General features: G+C 44.1%; 1 protein-coding gene across 1 annotated transcript in view; it reads left to right on the top strand.

Moving 5' to 3' along the window:
• Positions 1 to 7,047: 7,047 nt before the first annotated feature.
• gsg1l (gsg1-like) overlaps positions 7,048 to 24,017 on the top strand; it is a 32,933-nt gene continuing 15,963 nt past the window's right edge. Inside the window, exons 1-2 of the mRNA XM_069676030.1 lie at positions 7,048 to 7,375; positions 21,780 to 21,827. Coding sequence (XP_069532131.1) covers positions 7,048 to 7,375; positions 21,780 to 21,827 — 376 coding nt within the window. The remainder of the gene's footprint in view (positions 7,376 to 21,779; positions 21,828 to 24,017) is intronic.

A 24,017-nucleotide genomic window follows, 5' to 3' on the forward strand; every position in this document is an offset into this window, starting at 1 on the left:
TCCCATTAGATTAGCAGAGAGGAGCATGAAGAGGAGGTTCAGCAGAGGGTATAATGAGCTGCAGGTCAGCACACAGCCACAGTTCTTTACCGAGGGGAAATCAGGAAAAAGAGGGGATGAGCCGGGGTGTTGGCTGCAAACACACACACATTGAACGCAGTTATGGTGTGTCGACAGGCGAACAGACACACAGACACACAGATGGACTGATATTCATGCATGCACACAGCTCCTCTGCAGCTTATTGAAGTCAGTGGCTGGTCACCGAGAGGATTAGCAAGCCGACTGACTGCCATCGCTCTGTTTCTCCTTTTAAATCCCATTCTCTTCAAAAACATTCAGGTTCACCGACTGTTTCTGAGAGTTAACAGCTTTTACAACATTTCTAACCTCCAACACGAGCTGGAAGACGCAGAAACTATCAACACCTCGCTTTAGCATCCTGATTTTGTCCTGATTTTTAGTTCTCCAACAAATAGGAAGTTCTTCAGGTGAGCTCCTCAGGTGATTCCTGTTTCATAAATTTAAACACAAACTATCCCAGGAGAGAAGCTGGACGGTTGTGATCTTCAAACTCACCAAAAGCTGCAGTTCCTCTGGTGTCCACTTGAGGCTGTCTCCAGCAGTGAGTCAGTCCCCATAGAGCCCCATGTTAAACTTTACAGCAGAAATAAACATGTTTACAGCCTGGTACAAAAAACTGTTTGGGTCTCTATAGCTCATTTCTCTCTTCATGACAACTGTACGGGGAGGATCTTTATGGAACTCACCTGTTCATGCATCATTAGGGGCGTGGCCTCTTTGAGTAACCGGCTGTGTCCCAACCCAGGGGCTGCAGCCTTCGGAGGAGGTGGTCCACAGAGGATTCTCCATTCGTAGCCTGCGTACACTTTAAAGCCGAACTGAAATGAGACGGTCTGGTCTACCCTTGCGTCACCAAACGCTGCTCCTGTCGCCTAGCAACAGGTAGCTAACGGGCTAACTAGCTAGAGTAACTAACATTGAGCTAGTTAACATATTATTTTAAAGATAATAGGATATGTTGGGCTGCAAAGAATGCACCCGGTGGATCCTTCGCGGCCCGGGAATGGGAGGACGTATTTGTTGGCCGCATCTGAAGGAGCCTTTGATTTGGGACAACCTTCTGTGATGCAATCGGCCTTCAAACACGGCCTTCGAAGGCTGCAGCCCCTGGATTGGGACAGCAGCTGTCTTAAACTGTCTCGGCACAGATTGTTTAGCTTTGATAACTCTGCTCCTCTCCAGCTCCCACCTCTCATCCAAATGTGGTCACTTGTGGCTCTTGAACACCAAAATGGTGACAGTCAAAATGCCGTGCTTGCAGCTGTCCACAAACGTACAGGTTACCTCACGATGGCTACGTCCATTCTTTATACAGTCTAATGTTGGCTCCTTTACCAAAACCTTGAGCATGATGTCAGATTTTCCCACAATCTCTATCTTGCACACCATGCGGTCCATTCAGCTCCTGGGTTCACGTAGTTGAACATTCAGCACTGCAGTAGCTTCCTCACTTAATCCTACAACTAAACCGAGGTCCAGAGGAGCAGCCTGAATGTAAAAACGTCTGCACTGAACACGCCACACACCTCTGTCAGCAATCCATCCTGAGGGAATTTGCATAAATGTTATTTACCGGCCAAAATAAACAACTTACCCCTCCGCAGACCCCCCCGAACCCCCTCTTCACGCACACATCCAGACACTTAATTGGAAAAACACAACCAGGAGGAATCTGCTGAGCGTGGAATTGATTCCCAGGTTATTTTCACTGCAAACTGCTGTTCATTTTTTATTTTTTATTTATTTTTGTGACGGCTGCCGAGAGTGAGAGAGGTGGTGTCGAGTTCAACAAGATGACCAACAACACTACAGAGGGATTTAGATCATTTACTCAGGCACAGTGGTGAAAGTGCTGCATTCATAATGCACTGACACGAAAGTTTACAAGTTTTAGACGTGAAATAAACTCATAAAGCGGCTGTGAACTGAATTGTCTTTTATTCAGAGTTATTTAGAGACTACTTTCAGCTGTGGGGAATAACAGCAACTGAGTACATCTACGTCTAAGTACAGCACTAGTCTTGTTTTTTTCATGCAACTTTCTTTCGTGGTTTATAAAGAACAACGGTCAGAAATATCTCCCATCTCCAAACCTTCTTCTGGATGTTACATTTCCCTTAAATAACGGAGGTTTAGTATATAAATAGTGTGGCCATAGCCGAGATAAAGGATCATAGTGCTTTTTATTTGCAGCCTCATGTTGTCGAGTCATGAAACCAGGTGTCACAGAGCCGAACTGCTGACTTTGATGAAATACAACAACCTCTTTAGATCACAGACTGCAGTCGATTTGAGCCAAGGTCGCTCCGCGCCACTGACAGCACTCAAATATCAGCTCAGTACGGAGTGTATACCTGCCTGTGTGTGTGTGTGTGTGTGTGTGTACGCGCGTTTGGTCCATAGAGTGGAGTCATTTTCGTCTCTAATGATTGTGTGTGTATAAAGTGACTCTAATAGGATCAGTCGAGTCCTATACCAGCCCACAGTTCACTCTGAGGAACAGCTGCAGGGAATTCACTCGCTCCCTTTACACACACACACACACACACACACACACACACACACTCTCTCTCTGCCAAACCTTTGATTACAATACATTTAAATTTCTCGCTTTCTGTGGTACCTTTGCGTGGCGATTAGAGTTTTTGTTGTGGTAGGGAAAGATTTTGTTGCAATAATGACAAATAAACTACAAGTTAAAGGTACGCTTACGGCTCGGCAACTACAACCCCAAAGTTTGAGAAAGATGCATCCTTGTCTTGCACGAGAATTAAGCATCATTTTCCAAGTCACCTTCCGAGACATTAAAGGAGGGATTGAGATTTGAAAGATATATTTTTGGAGGTGTTTCTCGACCTCAGTGTGCCGGGAAAAGCTGTAACAAACATAACTGTAACTAAATTCTGCCCTCAGACAAAGTTTGTGCAGAAAGGAAAATGATTCATCGCCAGTAAAAGGAGCTTGAAGTTCCTGACACTTCCTTCCTGACAATCCTGAGTGCACACTTGGAGATGAGTTAGCGGTGGTGTGTGGCAGCATGTGTTGTTGTTGCGGGGTGTGTATCACGTTACACGCGGCTGCTGCAGCGAGCCGTGTTAACTCGGACGTCGTGATCTACTGGCTGGTGCCGAGATTTAATTCAGACGGCAAACAAAGCTGGGGCGAACCCACAGATGGTCCCATATATCCAATGGGAAATCTTGTCAGGGGCATCCATCCAACAGCACTGCAAAAAATATGTGTGTGTGCAGGTGTGTGTATTTGTGTGTGTTTTGAAGCCGGAAAGGGGATTTATTCGTCACACACTCAAACTGATTCACAGTTCTATTTCAGGGGCTTAAAAGCAAACAAATTACCGGCTGACGCAGAAGTTCATGATGTGTTTGTTTGAGGAGTTAAATATTTGTTTGGTTGTTAATTAGATAATTTGATTTATTGATTATAACTGGAAAGATTTACAACTTTAAATGAATTTACTTTACCATGTTTCTCACATCATGGGCAGCATCATAATGTCGGGTCTCTTATTAGGGTGAGGAAGTCATCAAGGTCGACTACAGGCTGATGGAAGCAAAGTATTATGGGTAAAGGAGTTGTATGTTGGCTTCACTATTGCAGCATTACAATTATATTTAAAATAAATGTAAAATTCAAAGTCCTTAATGTTTCCGAGGGACCTTCTGAGATGTTGTATGTTTAAATGAGCATGTTGAGCTCCTCGGGGAGCCTCTCCAGGAGATCTGAGGGGTTTGTTTGTGACATATTCTGGGTGAGAAAATGGAATAAAAACATTATAAATTTATAGTCAGAAGCGGCAGGAGTGGTTAAAACCCAACAGCCAGAACTTCATGCTAACTATTGCAAAATCTATCCCATGATACAAACCACGCTGTAGGCACAGAGGGGATTTATTTTCCTTGAGAGGATGGTGAATACATGATTAAATAAGTCATGTTCAACTTTCATTTTTATCATCATACTGAAGAAATTTTGTTTAAAAACTTTTGTCTTTTATTGACCTCATACCTTCCACAAAAGAAAGAATATTTACTGTGTATGTCAAAACTGACAGAACAGTATATACTGTATTACCGACAGAGAGTACCAGCAACAGGCGGGTCGGACAAACACGAGGTTCAGGTCCTGAAACTGTTACAGTGTGGTCAGGTGAGGAGCTAAACTACGTTGTTAGAGTTGGAAATATCAGTTAAAGTGTATTAAATTAGTTAAGTTAGATTGTTTACGTAACTTAAAACAACTCAACAGAGTGTATAATCAGATGTATGACGCATCTCCACCACCTCTTAGTGTACGTATTTGAAGCCAAAATCTCCCCGAGACGGGCGCTGCCATCTTGCGCTGGTGATGTTATTTAGAGCCAGAGACTGTGCAGCAGGAAACGATGTCCTGCCCCCTCTTCTGACCAAACACATTTAACTTTCCCAAAAAAGGCAAAGATCCGGCACGTCGGCATGTTCGTCAGCAGAACAGCTTCCTGTGTCGGTCTGAAGCAGATATTCACGCTGATGCAAAGTTCAATGACTGTAGTGTTAGTGTTAGTTACGTCTCCTCTCGCCGTTCCTCCTCTACTCTGCTACTCGGGAACAGAACACTGCAGGAGCCCCATTTGTCAACAGAGCTGTCAATCATGAGGCCACACCCCCTTTTTACGGCATCAAATAACTAATTAAAAGTGTCGGAAGAATGAACACTTGGACATAAATCAGCATTATAAGAACTAACTATAATGACAGAGAAAAATGTATATTTGATTTTATAGTTTGTCTCATGTCCCATCTGTTAACATGGAGGAGGCGGGCTTTATGAGCTATACTGCAGCCAGTCAGCAGGGGGCGATAGAGAGGGTGTAAGGAGCTGTCATGTCGTCCATCTTTTTATACAGTCTGTGGTTTTGAAGCGTAGGACCTCTGACCAAGCTGCCATGTTTCAACCAAATTGGGAGTGAGAACAAGTCGAGTCTGAAGAATAAAAATATATCAATCAGACCGCAGAAAAGTTTTTCCTGTGAACTCAGCAGCAATTACCTTCTTCTGCATGAGTCTGAGAGGAAGCGGGTGCTTGTTTAAGAAACACTTCCTGCTGCTCTGAAACATCGTGTTCTGCCCTCTGCAGAGCCTGACAGGCAGGTGGAGAACACCTGAGCTGCTGTGTTGGACTCGTCTAATAGGGCTGACTGTATCATGTGACCTCCTAACACACCACAGTTACTCGATATAAACTCTATATTGCTTACGCCTGAGAAAAAGAGTCTAACAAAGCTGATCCAGAGGACAAAATGTTCCCCGACACCAAAGAGATCCCTTTCACCCCCTGACGTCTCGGTCTGGACTGTTTAAACTCTATGAGCTGAATCAACCCGAACAATTACCCGTCCTGATGCTTCATATTTTAACAGTGCAGATAAATCCACCTGCTTTATCTCACATTTATCAACGCGCCGTTTTCTGCTCTGTTTATTGACCCTCCTGAAGTGCTTTGTCACTCTGAATCAGACCGAGCGGACATACATCACACACACAACACACACACACACGCACACTGAGGGGCACAGGCCAGCTGTATTGATCCGGAGGTGGGGGCCATAAAATAGGAGGTGATGGATCGGTGCGGTGGGCGGCTCGGCCTTGTCGCTGGTGATTTTCATGCCTGGAGATGTGAGCTCTCTGCTGGCTGATCGATAAAGAGGCTGATCGCTTTCTACGTATTCATCACACGTGTCACACCTGAAAAACACACAGCAGAGAGGTGTGTTCCAAACAGGTACAGACTTCGTACGGCAGGTGTGGACAGGGGGTTTCCCTAAAAACGAGAGATTCAACACAACATGAAACACCAGAGTGCAGCCGGGTCAGGAAACTGCTTGATTAGGTACTTCCATCCATTATCTACACCGCTTCAGGAGGCTGGAGCCTATCCCAGCTGTCATTGGGCGAGAGGTGGGGTTACATCACAGGGCTGACACACAGAGACAACCTTTTATGCTCACATTCACACCTACGGGAAAGTTAAAGTCACTAATGACCCTAATGTCTTTGGACTTTGGTGGGAGGAAGCTGGAGGGAACCCATGCATGCACGGGGAGAACATGCAGACTCCACACACTGCGTCTGAACTGGGATTCAGACCAGGAACCTTCTGGCTGTGAGGCGACAGCGCTAAATATACTTATAACGTTAGAGTTATGTACGTAATGAAAAACTACTTGGTTATGTTTGGAAAAAGACATCATGTTCTGGGTTAAAATAAGTTGATATGTCTGTAAAGTTACGTACTTCTGTTTGTATGTGACGTGATGATATGGCACAGTGCATCACGTACAGTTCATTATGTACCTGATGAAACATTACTATGTCATAAAGGCACAGAAACTTTGGTTTAGAAAAAGATCATGTTTAAGTAAATATAACAAAATATAAAAACATAAATATAAACTAGTAAACTATCCTTTCTCCACAGACTGCAGGCGGTGGTTCTTTTTCTACTAATGAAACTTTCTGACTGTCTGATATCTTATTATTGTCTTGTAGTTTCTGACATTCAACTGATTAATCAACATTAAGTGTTATGATGACAGTAACAGTTACTTACGAGCAGCTTTCTCTTTGTAGCGTGCCTTTAGTTGGTGATGACGCACGAGGAACACACAGGGAGAGAGAAAGAGAGAGAGAGAGAGAGAGAGAGAGAGAGAGAGAGAGAGATCGCGTCCTGCTCTCTCTGACAGTGAGTCCTCTTCTCGGTGATGCTGGAGGATGTCGGATGTGATGCTGAAGTAGGAGGAGGTTTTGTTTCCTCTGCTCTCTCGCAGAGTCCGGACCACCTGTCACTTCTCTCCGCTCTGAGGACAAACTCACACAAAGAGGAGAAAAAAGGCAGAGACGCGCGTAATTTCTTCCCCGCGCCATGCATCCTCTCCTCCTCCTCCTCTGACCGACTCCTTCTTGGATGAACTTTCTCGCCGCCTGCGGGGACGCGGCTGAGACCATGAAGACGACGCGGAAATGTCGCGCGCTGCTGTCGGTGGGTCTGAACCTGGTGGCCCTGTTCTTCTCCACCACCGCCTTCATCACCACGTACTGGTGCGAGGGCACCCAGCGCGTCCCCAAGCCCAACTGCAGCAAGCAGCGGCGCCACAACTGCATCGACTACGGCGTGAACGAGACGGACCCGAGCAAGGTGCACTACAGCTGGGAGACCGGGGACGACCGCTTCTTGTTCCGCCGCTTCCACACCGGCATCTGGTACTCCTGCGAGGAGAACATCCACGAGGCAGGTGGGCACAACAGTCCAGGAGTCCTTTACCTTAAACTCAGTTCAGGAGTTATCTCGCAGTAAAAGGCAGGAAAAATAACAAAAATAAAGATTCAACATCTTCTCTGTAAGCATCTTTTACTTTAGTCCCCAGATGTTTATTTTTTAAATCCTTTAAGTCGCAGCTTTTCTGGTTGAATCCCTCCCGAATTCTAACAGGTCACTCGTGTCATTTTTACGCACGCACCAAAGACAAATCTTCGTGCGTAAACTCGACATAATTGAATCTTGTGGATGGTTCATAGAGCCGGTAGAGCTTGTGTTGTTAAAGTGTTTGTGGTGAACATATTCAGCAGGTATAAGAAGGTGGTTCTGATGCGTTCAAGGACCTGTTTGCTCTGCACTGAGCGCAGGCTGTTCCTGGAGCAGTTCGGTTGTAGGTTGGTCGATGCTGATTTTAAATTATGTCTCCTGACAAGAATAAATGGAAACAACACAGCAGGGATGGGAACTGCTCCTTTCTCATTAGAGCTGAAAAGGTTTTAATCAATTAAATCATTAACGTCAAATTAATTGGCAGCAAAAACTCCAAAGATTCTTTGGTTGCAGCTTCAAATGTGAGAATTTGCCGATATACTGTTTCACATTTTACAAACTGAACGAATCAATCAAGAAAATAATGACATTTATTGATAATGAAAAAGATTTGTGTGTTGCTGCTCTACTTATCACTTTCCTTTGACTGCATGAGGCTGACCGGAAGGGGACACGGGGCAGTGCACACGTTATTCAGCAGACCAGGCACAGAGCGACACATCCCACACGGCTCGGAAAAACAACTGGCCAGATTATCTTATTGTACCACTAACAAGAAAGTAAACCACAGGAATCTTTTAGGGTCCGTGTAAGATAACTCCTACTTGTGCAATCATTTGAAAAAGAGGGAGAAATTTCAATTAAACCAACTCGGGCTGTAAGTGTTTCAATCATTCTGTTCATCTCAGAGGATGAAGCTGACAAACAGGATTTGTTGTTTGTGTGAAGATGTGTTTACGCAGTGTCCTCAAGGAACTTGTAAAACTCGATAACTCACCGAAGCCTTGTTGAATCCAGATGAATGAACAGAGGGTTCTGTGTTTGGGATTATTACTGTTGCACACTGAGCTCTGATTGGACGTGATGCGAGAAGATGACGCCAGAAAAATCAGTAAAAAGTGTCCTGACACAAGTTTCAAATTCAGCATTTAACCACAATGAATGCTGATGAATAATACACCTACTTACGGTCATATACAGGAGCTGGTAAAACTGGAGGATGCAAGTTTGCAGATTTCCTCATCCTGCTGCTTACAACACCAGAAACAGAGCAGGGCTTTTAGCATGTCCTTGCTACGTGTTTACATGCCTGTGAATCCAGATTATTTTAAAGTTATAATCTCGAAGATCTGAGTTTCATTCTCTTTGGCGGCACCTGTGGTGACAAACGGTAACTGCAGGACCACACTTCCCAGATATCCTGACAGTGCTGCATGTGTGACGTCCACGGTTGGCTCCGGTTGTAACTCTTGATTTTCCTGGCTGACGGTCGCTTTCCTTTTCAGACTGTTTGCTTCATCTGAGCGTCGAGTTTGTTTCTTCTTCTTTGGATTTTTCTTGTTGAAGTTGTATCTGTAGTCATCCATCTTTTCTTTGTTTGTTCAGCCATAGTAGATTACTGTTTACTCGCAACACTCGTGTCAGTAAAACTGGGCGGAGCACTTTAATTTGAGCCTCAGTTGTCTCGGCTACAAACATACTCGTAGACCTACCTATAGTTCCAGTACTAACTGTTGCTAACGCACACGTCTGCATTTGACGCTTGGCGAGTGTTTGTGATCCGATCTCCTGTGTGTGTTGGTGTGTGTGGCATCTTAAAACATTCCCGGCGCTACTGAATACACTCAGATTTCTTTTAGCTTTCTGTCAGGTTAAGCTACAGTTAGCATGGACATGTTCACTGTTTCAGTAGCAGACTAGTGAGCTTTAACATGCTAGCTTTTAGACCTGTTTTCATGCAGTTTTCAAAGAGATGAAAAGTTAGGAATTTCATGTTCTCACCCACAACTTGAATGCTTGCGTATTTTTTGACAGATGATGTGCGAGGTATGAGTCAATCGTACGAAACGAACAAATCATTTAACTGACTCAGGAGTAATTTGCTCACTGACTCACCCTTCTACCCGCTACTAGCCACTGCTTCTGCAAATTTGAGGTGAGACCACCGTTTAAGCCTCACCCTGTGAGAAAAACAATCACTTTGGCACCTGGAGCTCGCTCGCTGCCCTGAGCTGAAGTTCTGACTCCAGTTACACAAATTACTCACTGGATCACTCACTCAGCACCCAGTCTCCCAACATAACAGGGCACAATAAGCACTTTTGCTGCACACAGTCGTGGGAAAACAAGCACCACAAACCCAGAAAAGATTTGCTTTACTTTGAGAAATCGATCAACTAGGTCCAAAAACAATCAGAAGGTCTATAAGAGCTGCACGATTAGATTTAATCTCCATTAATGTTAGCGGAGTGCTAAACCGGAAGTTAGCCCGATCAAGCGATGGAAGACTCTAGTGCGCATGCTCTATGAGCTTGGGCTGGTGTGACTCGAGTGACTCGAAAACCTGACTTTCTTTATTGAGTGACTCATACAAACTCCATCCATCCATCCATCCATCCATCCATTATCTTCCGCTTATCTGGGGCCGGGTCGCGAGGGCAGCAGGCTCAGCAAGGTGACCCATGCGTCCATCTCCTGGGGGATCCTGAGGTGTTCCCAGGCCAGACGGGATATATAATCCCTCCAATGAGCTCTGGGTCTACCCCAGGGTCTCCTTCCAGTTGGACGTGCCCAGAAAACCTCAAAAGGGAGGCGCCCAGGAGGCATCCTAATCAGATGCCTGAACAACCCCTGGCTCCTTTCGATGCGAAGGAGAAGCGGCTCTACTCCGAGCTCCCCCCGGATCTCCGAGCTCCTTACCCTCTCTCTAAGGCTGAGCCCAGACACCCTCCGAAGGAAACTCATTTGGGTACTTGTATCTGCAATCTCATTCTTTCAGTCACTACCCAAAGCTCGTGACCACAGGTGAGGGTTGGAACGTAGATCGACCGGTAAATGGAAAGCTTTGCCTTCAGCCTCAGCTCCCTCTTCACCACGACGGTCTGGTACAACACCCGCATTACTGCTGATGCTGCACCGATCCGCCTGTCAATCTCACCATCCATTTTACCCTCACTCGTGAACAACACTCACACAAACTCAAGTTGGTAAAATGAGTCGAAGCTCCCATCTCTATTTTGGACCCACGAAGTGGCCAATCAGATCACAGGGAGCAGGTGTTAAACCCGTGTAACCACAGAAGATCTGTGTCAAAGAGGAAGTTAGAGGGCGGGGTTTCGCAGCCAACGAGCCAATCATCAACAAAGAGCCACAGACGAAGCTTTGAGGATCTCACAACAAACAGATGATCCCTGTGACCTGAAGCTCAAGCTGCAGATGGACGTTCTCGCTTCGCTCTGTTATATTGTGTTCATTTAGCCAACGTGGCTAACAGTAGTTTGCTACCTCGCGGCTCATCACCTGTGCAGCAGAAACATTTTCTATCCTGCGCCGGTGTTGCATTGGAAGCATTCAGCAGCTCTCCTGCTGTGTTAATACGTGTTTCTGCAGAACAAACATTCCAACACGCTCGGTGTAAGAGGAGAGGAGAAAGAGTTAACACCTGAAAAGAAGCGTCTGGTCAAGGTTATGTGAGTAAAGTTTGGAGTGATTGAGGAGGTGTAGAAAGGCTCCCGTGGTATGTTAAGAGTGCTCTGAACACTGTGTTACTGCACCGCACTGAGCTGAGCTGTGAACCTTTTGTCCTTGGAGTGAATTAAATGGAGCAAAACAAAAGGAAAGGCAGATTTATGAGGGTAACATTTCAAACACGGGGGCGAGTTAAAGTGCTTCAGATAGGCAAAGAAACGCGTTAAAATGACATTTAAAGCAAGCGTTATAAACAAGACTCACTTGTTACTCTGTTTAGAAAGAATAAAAAGAAATGGGATGAAATAAAACACAGTTTAGGTCAGATTACAGAGCAGGACAAAGGAAACGTGCAGCAGAGAAAACATTCAATGAAAGGAAGACGTGAACTCTGCGGTAAAATGTGTGTTTCTGTTTCTGCATCGGCCTTGGAGACCGTTGTTGTGAGTGTTTTCTTCCTGGCTCTGCTGTAAACTCTCCAGTAAAGACACTAAAAGGCAAAAGCCGGACTTAATCCTCTAAATCCTCACAGGTGTTTTCACTTGTGTATGTACAGATTAAACTTGTCAGCTTCCTGTCGGCGTGCACACGCGGTGCCCAGTTGACTCTAGTTTTCATTCATTGAGTAAAAGTGAACTCGGTGTGAACTCCCGCTGGACGCGCTCCAGAACCAGACCTGCACAGTTGCTGGATTGTGGCGGTCTCGTGTGATTTCCCTTTCATTTCGATTCAGCTCACAAAGCGGCCCCGGGAGCGCTCGCTGACATGAATCAACGATTTGTACAAAAACATACCGCATGTACAAACACAAGACGGATCAAAATGAGTTTAACTGAGCTTTTAAAAGCTTAATCCAAGTGAGAAAATGTTCAGTTGTGTCTCTTTGAACTGCTAAAACAAGATTAAAGTTTCATGTGTATCACAGAATCTCCACCTCCTGCTGCTCATTGATAAACAGCTGATAAAGAGGTGAAGTACTGCCTGCAGCAGATTTTCTCCTGCCTTTAGCGGGACGTAAAGGCCAAATACATCCGAAACACAGTCCCCATCATCGCTCTGTAGATCAGCTCTAATCAGTGGCTGAAATAAATGCAGGTAACATTACAGATGTTTTGCCTCTGGTTTGAGAGCGATTCAGTTGGCAGCTGTTTCTGGTTTTAAAAAAGCATCTTCCTCTTTTATAAAAACTCTGTAGGCCTTTCTGTGACGTTGTCAGGCAATTAGAATAACAATCTTTCATGTTCATTTCCGTGATCTTTCTTTGTTTCCCTGTTATTGCCCCGAAGGATTACAGTGCAGCCGTCACAGCCTGTTTAGCAGCAGCTGGTCGAAGCGATCTATCGGAGCAAAGCCAAAATAGCCTATAAGTTGGGATGCACGATACTGGGTTGAATTTTTTGCCGATATCCGATATGCCGATATTTTCCAACTCTTTTTGCCAATTGCAGATTTCGATTTCGATTTATATATGAGACGCATGTTTTTTCCACCTTATTGCAGAAGACATATCCTTCTCTTGTTGTAGTGGCCCACTGGCAGATACAGAAATAACAACACAGTGCTTTTTAAAATGTGCACATTCACTGGGCAATATAAGAAAACTACTCAAACTTACCCCTCGATCCCACAGGATCCGTTTCGGTGCGTTCCGTCTGCGCCGCGTTTCTGGTCCGTCAGCGTCGCGAGCCCTCGCCCACAGGAAGCGTGTCTGGTCTGCAGCGCAGCGGAGCGCTGGCCCAAGCAGCTGGATTCACGAGATCACAAGATCTGTTTTCGTGTGTGACTTCCTGTTTGGAACAATCTGCTCTGTTCAGTTTGTTGCGTGTTTGAAGCGGCCTCCGTCAAAAATAGACCCGGCGCGTATCTTTAGCGGAGCAGAGCGGAGGCACGCTTCTGTGACATGCCGGAGACGGACCGTGGCGCGTGCTGTGGAATCACGATGATTGACTTGAATGGGCGCGATCGTCTCCGGAGGTCACGGCGCAGACGGAACGCGCCGGAGACGGATCCTGTGGAATCGAAGGGTTAGGTTACAAAATGGCATATTTATTTGTTTGTAATATTTTCTTTCAAATACAACTGTAATATTCACACAACTTAGACAGGCTTGGATGATGAGATTTGGCCCCTCCTCACATGGCCGATGCTGAACAACCATTGCAAAGCACCTTGCTGACGGCAGACATCTTGGACCCTTCTTCACTCTTGACGGAAGAGGCATGGTGCAGGCAGTGCGTGCACGCTCAGTTAATGTCATAGCATTGCATCAAACTTTTTGAGGGAATCATCGAGCATTTAGGCAGAAATAAAGGGCTGTTATATCGGCGGAAAGCTGATAATCTGCAGATACCGACAACGTGCTGATGTTATCGTGCATCCCTTCCAAAAGTCATTTTGTCTGAAAAAATGTAAGAACAAAGATATTATACTTTCATGCTGCAGTCAGCCTGGCCTAAACACCTTTAATGGTTGAAAACTTGTATTTTTGTTGAGTTCAGACGTCGAACTTTCCCCCCGTGATACTTTAGAGCTCTGAAATCTGAATAATTGCAGGTTGCAAATTGCAGAATTTTACAGGAAAGCCCACGAGGAGAAGATCTGGTGGATTTCCTGCTTAACTCGATGTTTTATTCAGCAGTTTGCTTCGTTTTGGAACAAATTCAACATATCTTCTGTGTGTTGTCTGAACTGTTTGGAAGCAAATGTACAGAGTTAAATATGATCAGTATTTTGAATGACACAGAGCTCCCTGCTCATGACGGTTAACCTCCACATGCACCGTGGTTGTCACGGTTTATTACACAGATAGGAACGTTTGTTTGCATCAAGGAGACGATGATTAAATTAACTTTATGGAGCAGATGTTTGTGGATTCTGCCTCAGTTAAATGATGTCGAGCCGGTTATTAAAACTGGATTCATTTTGTTTATAAGCCTGTTAGAGGTTTACTGACATTCTGATGATATTTCTGATGATTTTAACGAGTTTTGGGTTCAGATTTCTTGACAAAAAATGGCACTTTACTGTGTTATTACACAGGTTTGTAATAGCACCTTGTTCACTTTGTTGAACTTGCTTTTAACTACGCGTTTGCGTTCGCATGATGGCTGCCACATGTGCCCTGCATCTGTTTGGAGCGTCGGCTGTGCATGTCCTCAAAAAACGTGACGCTTATGCAAGATGCAGTCTGCACATGAAACAGTAGGGGCAGTGTAGAGGCAGAGGGGATGTGACAGGGTCAACACAGCAGCAGGGACAACAATTATCCACATCTGTACGATGTGTCGTTGCCACTGCACAGAGACAAACATGCCCGTCAAACAGCTGCAGACAGATAAGTTCTGTTTTAGAAGTCGACGTGGAAACCTGCAAAACTAAATGGAAACAAGTCCGGACCGTTACGTCCGTGCACGGAGGAACATGTTGGAGAGACGGAGTGGGGACGGTGGAGACGGTGTGATCTGTCCACCGCTCATCAGTCGCCTGCCGCTGACAATTAAGAATGAACATCATAGTGACCTCCTCGAGTGTCTCCATGTCTGTCATTAACATCCCGCACATACAGTAGTTACATACGGCCTGAGCTCTCTGGTGCACCCTCAAGAGGTATCCTCCAGAAACACGCGTGGTGCAGAGTGAAGTATGTAAACCAGGGGTGGCCAACCCTGCTCCTGGAGGGCTACCTTCTTGCATGTTTTAGGTTTCTCCGCACTCTAACACACCTGATTCGAATGTTTCGCTCGTTACTAATCCCCTGAGACGCTTCAGTTGGTTGATAACGAGCAGATCATTCAAATCACATGTGTTAGAGTACGGAGAAACCTAAAACATGCAGGAAGGTAGCCCTCCAGGAGCAGGGTCGGCCGACCCTGATGTAAACAATTACATTCATGACGTAGCCGATTGTGAACGCAAACGCAACGTTAACAAAGCAAGTATATCTCCAGCCTAACAGGAAATAAAAATCACCTTTTAAGTTCCCTGTGAGGATGAGAGTAGAAGCGAGCGAGAGCAGCACCTCCTGAGGAGATGACAGACACACTGAGCCAGCAGCCATCACTGATTAGATTCACGTTCAGGCTCAGTAGATGTGAAATAACACCAGATTAAATCTCTACACAGTTCATAAAGTAGTTTAAAATGATGTCACAAAGGCAGAATTAACTGAATACGTAAGTGGAGAAACACAATGGAGAGAATATTTTCTGTAAGGTTGAATAAACAGTGTCTGAGTTCAGGTTCACGTCACAGCTGAGCCTGCAGAGCGACTGTTGGTGCCTCCAAGTTTATCAGTGCTTTTTAGACTTTGTGAACTTGTAAATTTAAAAGCTGAAAATATAAACAAACACTGATCTACAGTCCGAGTCCTGAAAGTTACAACAGTTCCTAAGATAACACACATGCCTTCATGGTCACTTCAGTGAGGCTTACTAACTTCATTACATCACTACAATCTGGCACGAGCGTTTGAGAGACACATAAGCTCAGCAGTAATGAGAACAGAGTCTGTTGGTCCAAGAACAGGCTTTAGTCTGCACAAAGTTCACTTTTACATCAAACACAGCTTTTTTTAAACTCTGCAAAGTTACTGTCTGAACATTTCTGCAGCTGCTTTCATTTCTCTGCTCAAAAGGAAACTTCTGTGTGGTTCCTTCACAAGTTAAGATCCTATTTAATGGATAATATGTAGATTCATTCCTCAGGAAAGTCTTCATACTGCACTCTGATTGGTCGACAGCAAAGGCGATGTAAAAGAAGTGGACATAGCCAATATTAAGTTATCCACTGAATGTAATGCCAGCTTGAAGTAAGGTCTTTTAGGCATCGACATTGTGGTATTTTGGAGCCAAATACTCAAGGGTGGAGCTAGAGAGGAGTGAGGAGTTATGCTAAGTCATGCAGTTAGACAATAGGTTAGAAAGGTAATGAGCTACGCTAACAAGTCAGGTATGGTGAGCGCAAACACTACCTGCTAATTAGTGCTACAATATATATAGAAAACAGGGCGCCAGTTTAGCTCAGCGGTTAAATCAGCGGCCCATGTACAGAGGTCACAGTCCACGATGCGGTGGCCCCGGGCTCGACTACAACATGTTTATTGCTGCTGTAAAGTTTAACATGGGGCTCTATGGGGACTGACTCACTGCTGGAGACAGCCTCAAGTGGCCACAAGAGGAACTGACTGAACTCCTGGAGGTTGAGTTGCATTGTGGGTAATGTAGGCAGCAGATTCACAGGGAGAGGATTGAGTGGAATACAAAAGGAAGACCATAAAGTTGTTTGAGTTGCATCGATTTGGCTTTTGATAATTTGTTGCATCAGTGTTTTAATAGAATATAAAACAGTCACTACATGTTTGTTTGTTTGTTTGTGTATGAATGAATTGAAAAGATACTTTCTGCAGGCTGTTTTTGATGCACCTCGATTGCCTACTTTCATTCTTGTTTGTGAAATCTGGCTGAATAATGGAGCCGCAACTTTCCAAGTTATGGAACGTTAGTCGTTGTTTCATGAAACCATTCATACTCATTAAAGCCTCAATTAGCCCCGAATGACGTCGGATCAGTGATTAAACAGACTGCAGGGATGCTGGCTGCAGGGAACAATGAATAAGTGGTGGGAAAGTGAGAGATGAGAGCTAAAAATACGACCAAAATAAATTTACAACCACCTGAAGCTCCTTTAAATCTCTTCCATTGCCACCTGACGGACTGGGAGCACCAGAACTGGGAGTTTTTGGTTAATTGACATATTTGAGTACCGTCGTCTCCTATGTGTAGCAGGTAGGAGTAGGAATACTGATTGTGCTGTTAGTTAGTCCTGTCGGCAGGTCACGGACGAGCCGGCTCACTCTTTAATTACATTTTAGATTCATGTCCTAATCAGACGCCGAGCTGCTCACCTCTCAGCTGTGGCACACTTTCACTGCGGCTCACAGAGTCACGAGCACATCCTTCTGCTTCCTCCACTCGCTCTCTGCACCTCCCTCGAGTTTAAACCCTAGAAAATATGAATCACAACTATCTAAGAATAATTTCTCTGCAGTAATTGTTGGAAAGTGTGTTGCATTTATAACAGGGAAGTGATGTACCTTCTTTTAGCTTCGGTTAACATATTCCTGGATGTTTTGGGGTGCACTTGAAGGATTTCATGGGCATCTTCTGTGATTGTTGTGGCCAAAAATGTCGCTGCAGCTTTCTTAAAAAGATGCAATGAAAGTTGTGATGTCTGAAGGCTTTTTTTCCTCTTTAACACATGACACATCCACCGTGAGCGACCGGGACAAACACCCCCAATAAAGCCGACTATTGGCTGAGCGAGCTGTTCGTCTTCTGACATCACTTCCAGTTGATTTCAGTGTCAGGACGCCGAATAAAATGTGTAAAAATTGAATGGCAATACAGTAAATAGCCATAGACAGAGGGGTTACCGTCTCACTGCATAATGACTATTTGAAATCACAAACATCAGTAACAAGTAATAACACAGCAAAAGATGTCCTCTGACGTTTAAACAACAGTGCAGACCTCAGGAGATCATTATTCTGAATATAAAGAAATGAAATGAAAATGACTTCACGCATGCACAGGAGGTCACAGGAGGTCACAGGAACTCAACTTTGCAACTTCCTGGACAGAATAGGTACAAAAAGTCTGAGTAAAGTTCTCGTAGGTTGCTTTAGATGGCAGCAGTGAGACAGGCTGTAATGGCTGCAATGTAATGTGGCTTAATGCAGTCCAATAAAAGTGCTTGTTTAAGATAATTTTCTTCTTTCAACAAGAAACACCCGTTACGTCGCTCTCTTTATGCCAGACAAAAACGGTAAATTTACCTTGCAGGACATCAGAGTTCGTCTTCTGCTGCCTCAAACAGTTCGTTGTTTTTCTAATCCAATATAACACACAGCTCGTCTGTGATTCCTTCAGTGTTTATTGTTCATTAAGTTTTTAACGAGAGCCGAATTATCCGCAGAGGTCTCCTCCCTTAAAAGGCAAACAGATTCAGTGATTACAGCCAGTAAGAACACCAAATAAAGCCGTGTCAGGTTAAAGACGAGTGTTTCTCCAATGCTCTTTGGCAGACAAAGTATGTCTGGTGAGCTGCCTTTAACATCCATTTAGTTAACATCATGTTAACACTTTTTGGGCAACAATTTCCTTATTTCTTGAGTTGATTTTACCGTTGCTTTTATGCCCCATGTTTCAGGTTTTTCTCTCTTAACAGGAGACTTTTCTTCACCGTCAGCTCAAACAATGCTTTGCAGGAAAGTGGGCATGTACTCTGCAATGTTCACTGCTCATCAGTATAAACATAATTGAATCTGATCCTCTATCGAGATCATTTTGTCGCCTAGCCGAGCTTCATCCAGGCCTCTGCTGCTGCGAGCTGCTTTTAATGGCTCGGTTGACGAGGGAATGAGGGACAGCTGAGCAGGAAGGTGACGGGGTCAGATCATCAGCTCACTGAGGGGAACCAGAGAGCACAGGTGACACGACAGGTGGTGTGTTTCAATAATATTTTGTCATGTCCTCAATCAATTTAAAGTGGTCACTTAGAAGGAGACTTAAGATGGTCCTCACATGTCCTCCTCTGCAAAATATTCAGAGGTGAATCCTGCTGCACAGAAAGTTATGCACAGACACGAAGGCTGAGTTAAAGATTTCATGTTTTGTGAAGGCTTCTCTACCCTCAGTCAGTTTTCTGCTATACAATGATGGAACTGAGCACCAAGAACGTTCTTCTTTTTCAGCTCTGATTTAGTGTGAATGATGCATCTGATCATACAGAGCAGTGACGCTGCAGTTTTCACCGTACACACGTTTCAGTTCAGGTTGTTTTGAGCCTCTGAAACTCGAATCATCCTCAGTATCCGGGAGAGAGCAGTGTCTTCATCTGTTGTTCGGTGAGGCTGCTTTCTGTGTGTATGTGTGTGTGTGTGGGGGGGGGTTACACGGCTGTGGGAGGGTGCTGGTGGTCCTGCTGGTTATGGATGGGCCTGCTCGCTGCCTGAGACACTGCAGAGGCTGAGTTATGGCTCGTGTTGTGGCTGCTGATCTGTGACCTGCAGGGTCCCACCGAGCTCGGAGCAACTCTCTGCAGCCCGAGTGCCAGAGAGCCAAGAAGATACTGCGCCACTCGCTATATAAATAATGTACTTATACTATGTGAGGAGAATACCATAAAACCTCTATTAGGTATTATAGCTGAATATAAACATCGATAAATTATAAGTTACAATATTCTGACGACAATAGACAATAAGGAATTAAGAATAAGTTATAGTAACTATATGACTGCATAGTTTAAAGTGCCACTCTAAAGTTCAGATACGTGGCTCCTTCCTATGTTGCATTATTCATCACACCTGTGACAGCTGAAGGGACCCAGAACTTCTAAAAACATGGTTTGATTTTGCAAAAGATGGATTTTTGAACCAAATCAGAGACGGTTCAGGATGAATCACTTAGTGGCACTCCTTCACAGTAACCAGAGGCTCTCTTAAGGCAAATCGAATCTCACAGCTACATATAACTTAAGTGTAAAATAAAGTCTTATTTACAAATGTTTTCAGTAAATACAAAGACCTTCACGCTGCAGAGCGTCAAGTAATTCATAAACAAACATTTTAGAGGGCTGCTTTGCTGTTAAGATAATTACGTAAGGGATAATGAACAGTGAGCAGGTTGTCGGCGGAATCGAACCATGTCAGGGTGAGCAGGACCCGTCTTCAGCTTTGTACATCCCTCTGTCGTAGCCTTCAGTTTTTGCGTCTTTTAACCTTTATTGATTTCTCTCTACTGTTTTCATGTCTTTTCTTTTTCTCCTCTGTAAACACACCGACGTCTAATTTACCGGACTTCTTTCGACAGATTGATATGATTACAGTTAGTCCTCCTGATCGTGTGATTCAAGCCGCATCCCCAGCAACGGTCTGTTCTTCATAGCAACAAATAGCAGACCTCGGAATGCTATAATTAACCAATCAGAGTCAAGTATTTAACACAGCTGTGTAATAAATAATATTAATATAACATCAGAGCAGTGTGATATATTGACAGACATTAAGACATAATGGTTCTGATTCTAAAAAAGACAGAAAAAGCAAATCAGTCAAAAAAGTCAAAAATAAATTGGTCATGTGACAGAATTTGCATCATCAGACTGTATTATATTAAAGGTGATGTTAGAGAGAAATTTCCTAACAAGAACTGATCTGAAAAAGTGGCTAAATTATTGCCAAAAAAGTTATTTAATTTGCAAAATGTCTTCCAAACCGTCAAACGTACTTAAAACATGTCAAACATTTGGTTAACGCTGTGACAACGTTACGCTGTGGTTCGGTTTAGTTCAGAAGCCCTAAGCAGAAATGCATCCACACATTTTATTAACTCCGTTTTCCTGTGCTAACGAGTATTTTTCAACTGTTTTCTCTCGACTTATTTATCTCGTTACCTCGAGATAACAAACCTGCAGCACCGCAACATCAGATGATCATAACTCGTATCCCCAGACTAACAAACATAGAAACAGGCTTACCTCATTAGTGTGGGGGATGGCAGCATGGCACGTCCTGCTCTGTAACATCACAGTGACCAGCCTGTTAGAAAATGATCCCGTTATCACGAGAAAACCAGCTTTGTTATCTCGAGATAACGAGATAAATAAGTCGAGATCTGGAGAAAACAGCCGGGAATGACTCGTTATCATGTGAAAACAGAGTAAATAAAATGTATGGATGCATGTCCGCTCAGGGCTTCTGTAGTTCACCAAACTTTGAAGAAAGTTTAGACTAAACATTGTGGGTTATGTTTTGACGTGAAGCAACACATAACTGCTTTTTGCACTCGAGCTCTGGTCTCCTGGATGAAACTAATGTGTTTGTTTGAACACTCCGTTGCCCCGTACTGCAACACCAAACAGACTTTATAGCTCACCTGGCATCAAACGTTTCTCATCATTATACGCCAAACTTTAAACATAAATCAGGGTCATAAAAAGCTCTTGAACAGACGACCTACAGGGCCATATTTTGGGGGCGGAAAGTCTTTTAAATTGGCAAGCCATTGGGATAAAAAGCAAGTGACAATAATGGTATAAAGGCATTAGGATTCAGAAGGCAAAACAGACTCTTTCATAGTGAGAAGAAATTCCAGTAAGAGGTGGTTTGAAAGACACAACTTCTCCGAAATGCCACTAAAGACCAAATCTTTTAATTATGAGTTCTTTCACTTTGATGCTCATAAACTTTTACTCCTAATGCAGTCCTTTTATATTGCATTAAACGTCATTAAATGAACTGAATTCTTCCTCCAGCAATGATTAGAGGTATAACAAGTGACGTTCAGGAGCTTCTGATACATGCTGCCGTTGTGTTCCAGCCTGATGCATTATCAGCTTGTGCTGTCTGTTCGACGCAGTGACACTAATGCTCATTTTATCCTTTTCTCTCCTCCTTTGCATCACTTTTCATCCTTTCATCCCTCATTAATCACCTCATTCTCTCTTCCTGTACACCTTCTCTCCGCCTCGCCTTTCTCATAATCCCTCTCTGCTTCCTTCCCAGCTTATTTCACCTTGTGTTCTTCACCTCTTTTTCCTCCTTCATCTCCTCTCCCTTCCCTCTTCTCTTTTTCCTCTCTCAGGTGAGAAGTGTCGGAGCTTCATTGATCTCGCCCCGGCATCGGAGAGAGGTGAGTAATGACCGTCATTAGCCTTCGCTGCCACTCCCTGCCGCTCCCCACCTGTTCGACAGTCCCAGAGAAACCACGAGGAAAACAAAGAAATATATGAACACTTTGACTTTTGGGATTGTTTCAGTGTTTGTTGGGAGTTATCAGAAGCTCATTTTCATCTGCATTTAACTCTTCTCAGCTTCATTAAGCTGCTGACAAGGACACGCAATGTCTGATGTAATCGTCTGGATGTCGTAACAGCTTTCTTATATAAAACATAATATACGATCACTAAACTTGCTCACCTCCAAAGTGTATCACAACTTGCTACTTGAGAGTTTTGTTGAATAAAAAGTGGATGTAGCAAATGTGACCTTACCAACTGGTTTGTAGGAAACCATTATGAAGCCTTGAGTTGGTAATGTTGGCCGTCGCCATGCTGGTTTTTGAGCCGCAGTGACCCTATTTGGACGAGCTGGAGAGTTATCAAAGCTATGCATCTGTGTCCGTGGCTAATTTAGCTAGAAAGTCCATTAGCTAGAAAAGTTGGGGTCTGCATGGTGGTGCAGTGGTTAGCGCTGTCGCCGCACAGTTAGAAGGTTCCTAGTTCGAATCCCGGTTCAGACGTAGTGGGCCTTTCTGTGTGGAGTCTGCATGTTCTCCCCGTGCATGCGTGGGTTCCCTCCGGGTACTCCGGCTTCCTCCCACAGTCCAAAGACATGCTCGTTAGGTTCACTGGTGACTCTAAGGTGTGAATGTGAGCGTGAAAGGTTGTCTGTCTCTGTGTCAGCATGCCCCGCCTCTCGCCCAATGACAGCTGGGATTGGCTTCAGCCGCCCTCCGCGCAGGAACGGGAAAAGTGGAATAGATAATGGATGGATGGGATAAGTTAGTCGACTTCTTCTTCTGTGTTTCCAACAGAATAAGGTTCTATCTGCAGTGGTCGCTGACCCAAGTTGTATATTTAGGACTAAAGAAGCTGAGAGAGCTTGTGGAAAGTAGCAGACATTCGCTCAAAGCGACGACTTGCCTAATTATGCATCACTTCAAACCTTAATACGACTTAAATGTGTGAGTAATATAAATACTCACCCCCGTACAGCTGTCATGAAAAGAGAAATGAGCTGTAGAGTCCAAAACTGCTTTTGATTCCAGGCTGTAAACATGTTTATTCCTGCACTACAGTTTGGCATTTTAACATGGGGCCTGATGGGGATTGACTCACTTTTGGAGCCAGCCTCTAGTGGCCACTCGAGGAACTGCAGCTTTTGAAATGTCCACATTCTGGAGATGTTGCCTCTTGGTCTTAAATCATTAACTTTATCATTAACGGTGTTACACCTGTTTGTACAAATAATAAGTAGATGAAGTAAAGAAGGGAGAAACTTCAGCTTTTTCAAATCTGTCCAATCACAACTTTAGAACAAGATTCTACAAGCACTTTATCTGAAGCTCTCCTGAGGCCTTCATTGTGATTATATTGATGGAGGAGAGAGTGGAAGGAAAGTGACATTTATTAATTGATATGAAACAAGCTCTGTCTTGTCTGGTGTGGTGTCAGCTGTGATTTATGGAAGTTATGCGAGCCTGTAAGCTGACAAAAACGAGGCCGACGCTGAACGTTCACGTCCACATTTTAAGCAGATTTTGAGCCAAGTTGTCACACGGAAATTATTATATGTTACCTTATCAGAGGAGCACAGGTAGCCTGTAAATCATAGCATTTTATTGCTGATATTTTACCTTCATTAATTCATTGATTTCCTCTCAGGAGACCCGCGTTGACCCGCTCAGTCGATACACGTCAGCCACCTTTTTAATCATGAAGGGTATTTACATTTCCTACTATGTATTATAATTCATCTTTACTGCTGCCTTATGGTGCTTTTGTCTCTTTCGTTGCTTTTTGATATGATCCGGCATGCAGAACATGTTTCAGGTGCTTGTTAGTGAGAGAATATCTCCTCCAGATTTGTTCTCACTGCAGATAGAGCAGGTTATTTCTAACGGTGCACAGTGTTTATATCCCGGGGCTCATAAAAGGAATATTTAAACGTCCAGAAGAAAGAGAATATCTTGGTGCATGTGGGCGTAGCTTCTAATTCGCTGTTTCATGCAGAGCAGGTAGTTAATAATGGAAGTTCTCTGATGGTTTCATCTGTTAATGCCATCTGGAAGAAGAGCGTGGTGTTAGACGGAGCAGTGGTG

The sequence above is a fragment of the Semicossyphus pulcher genome, unplaced genomic scaffold (genome assembly GCF_022749685.1).
Source record: "Semicossyphus pulcher isolate SPU_LCO1_2020_fin unplaced genomic scaffold, fSemPul1.0.p SCAF_25, whole genome shotgun sequence".
Classification (NCBI taxonomy): Eukaryota; Metazoa; Chordata; class Actinopteri; order Labriformes; family Labridae; genus Semicossyphus; species Semicossyphus pulcher.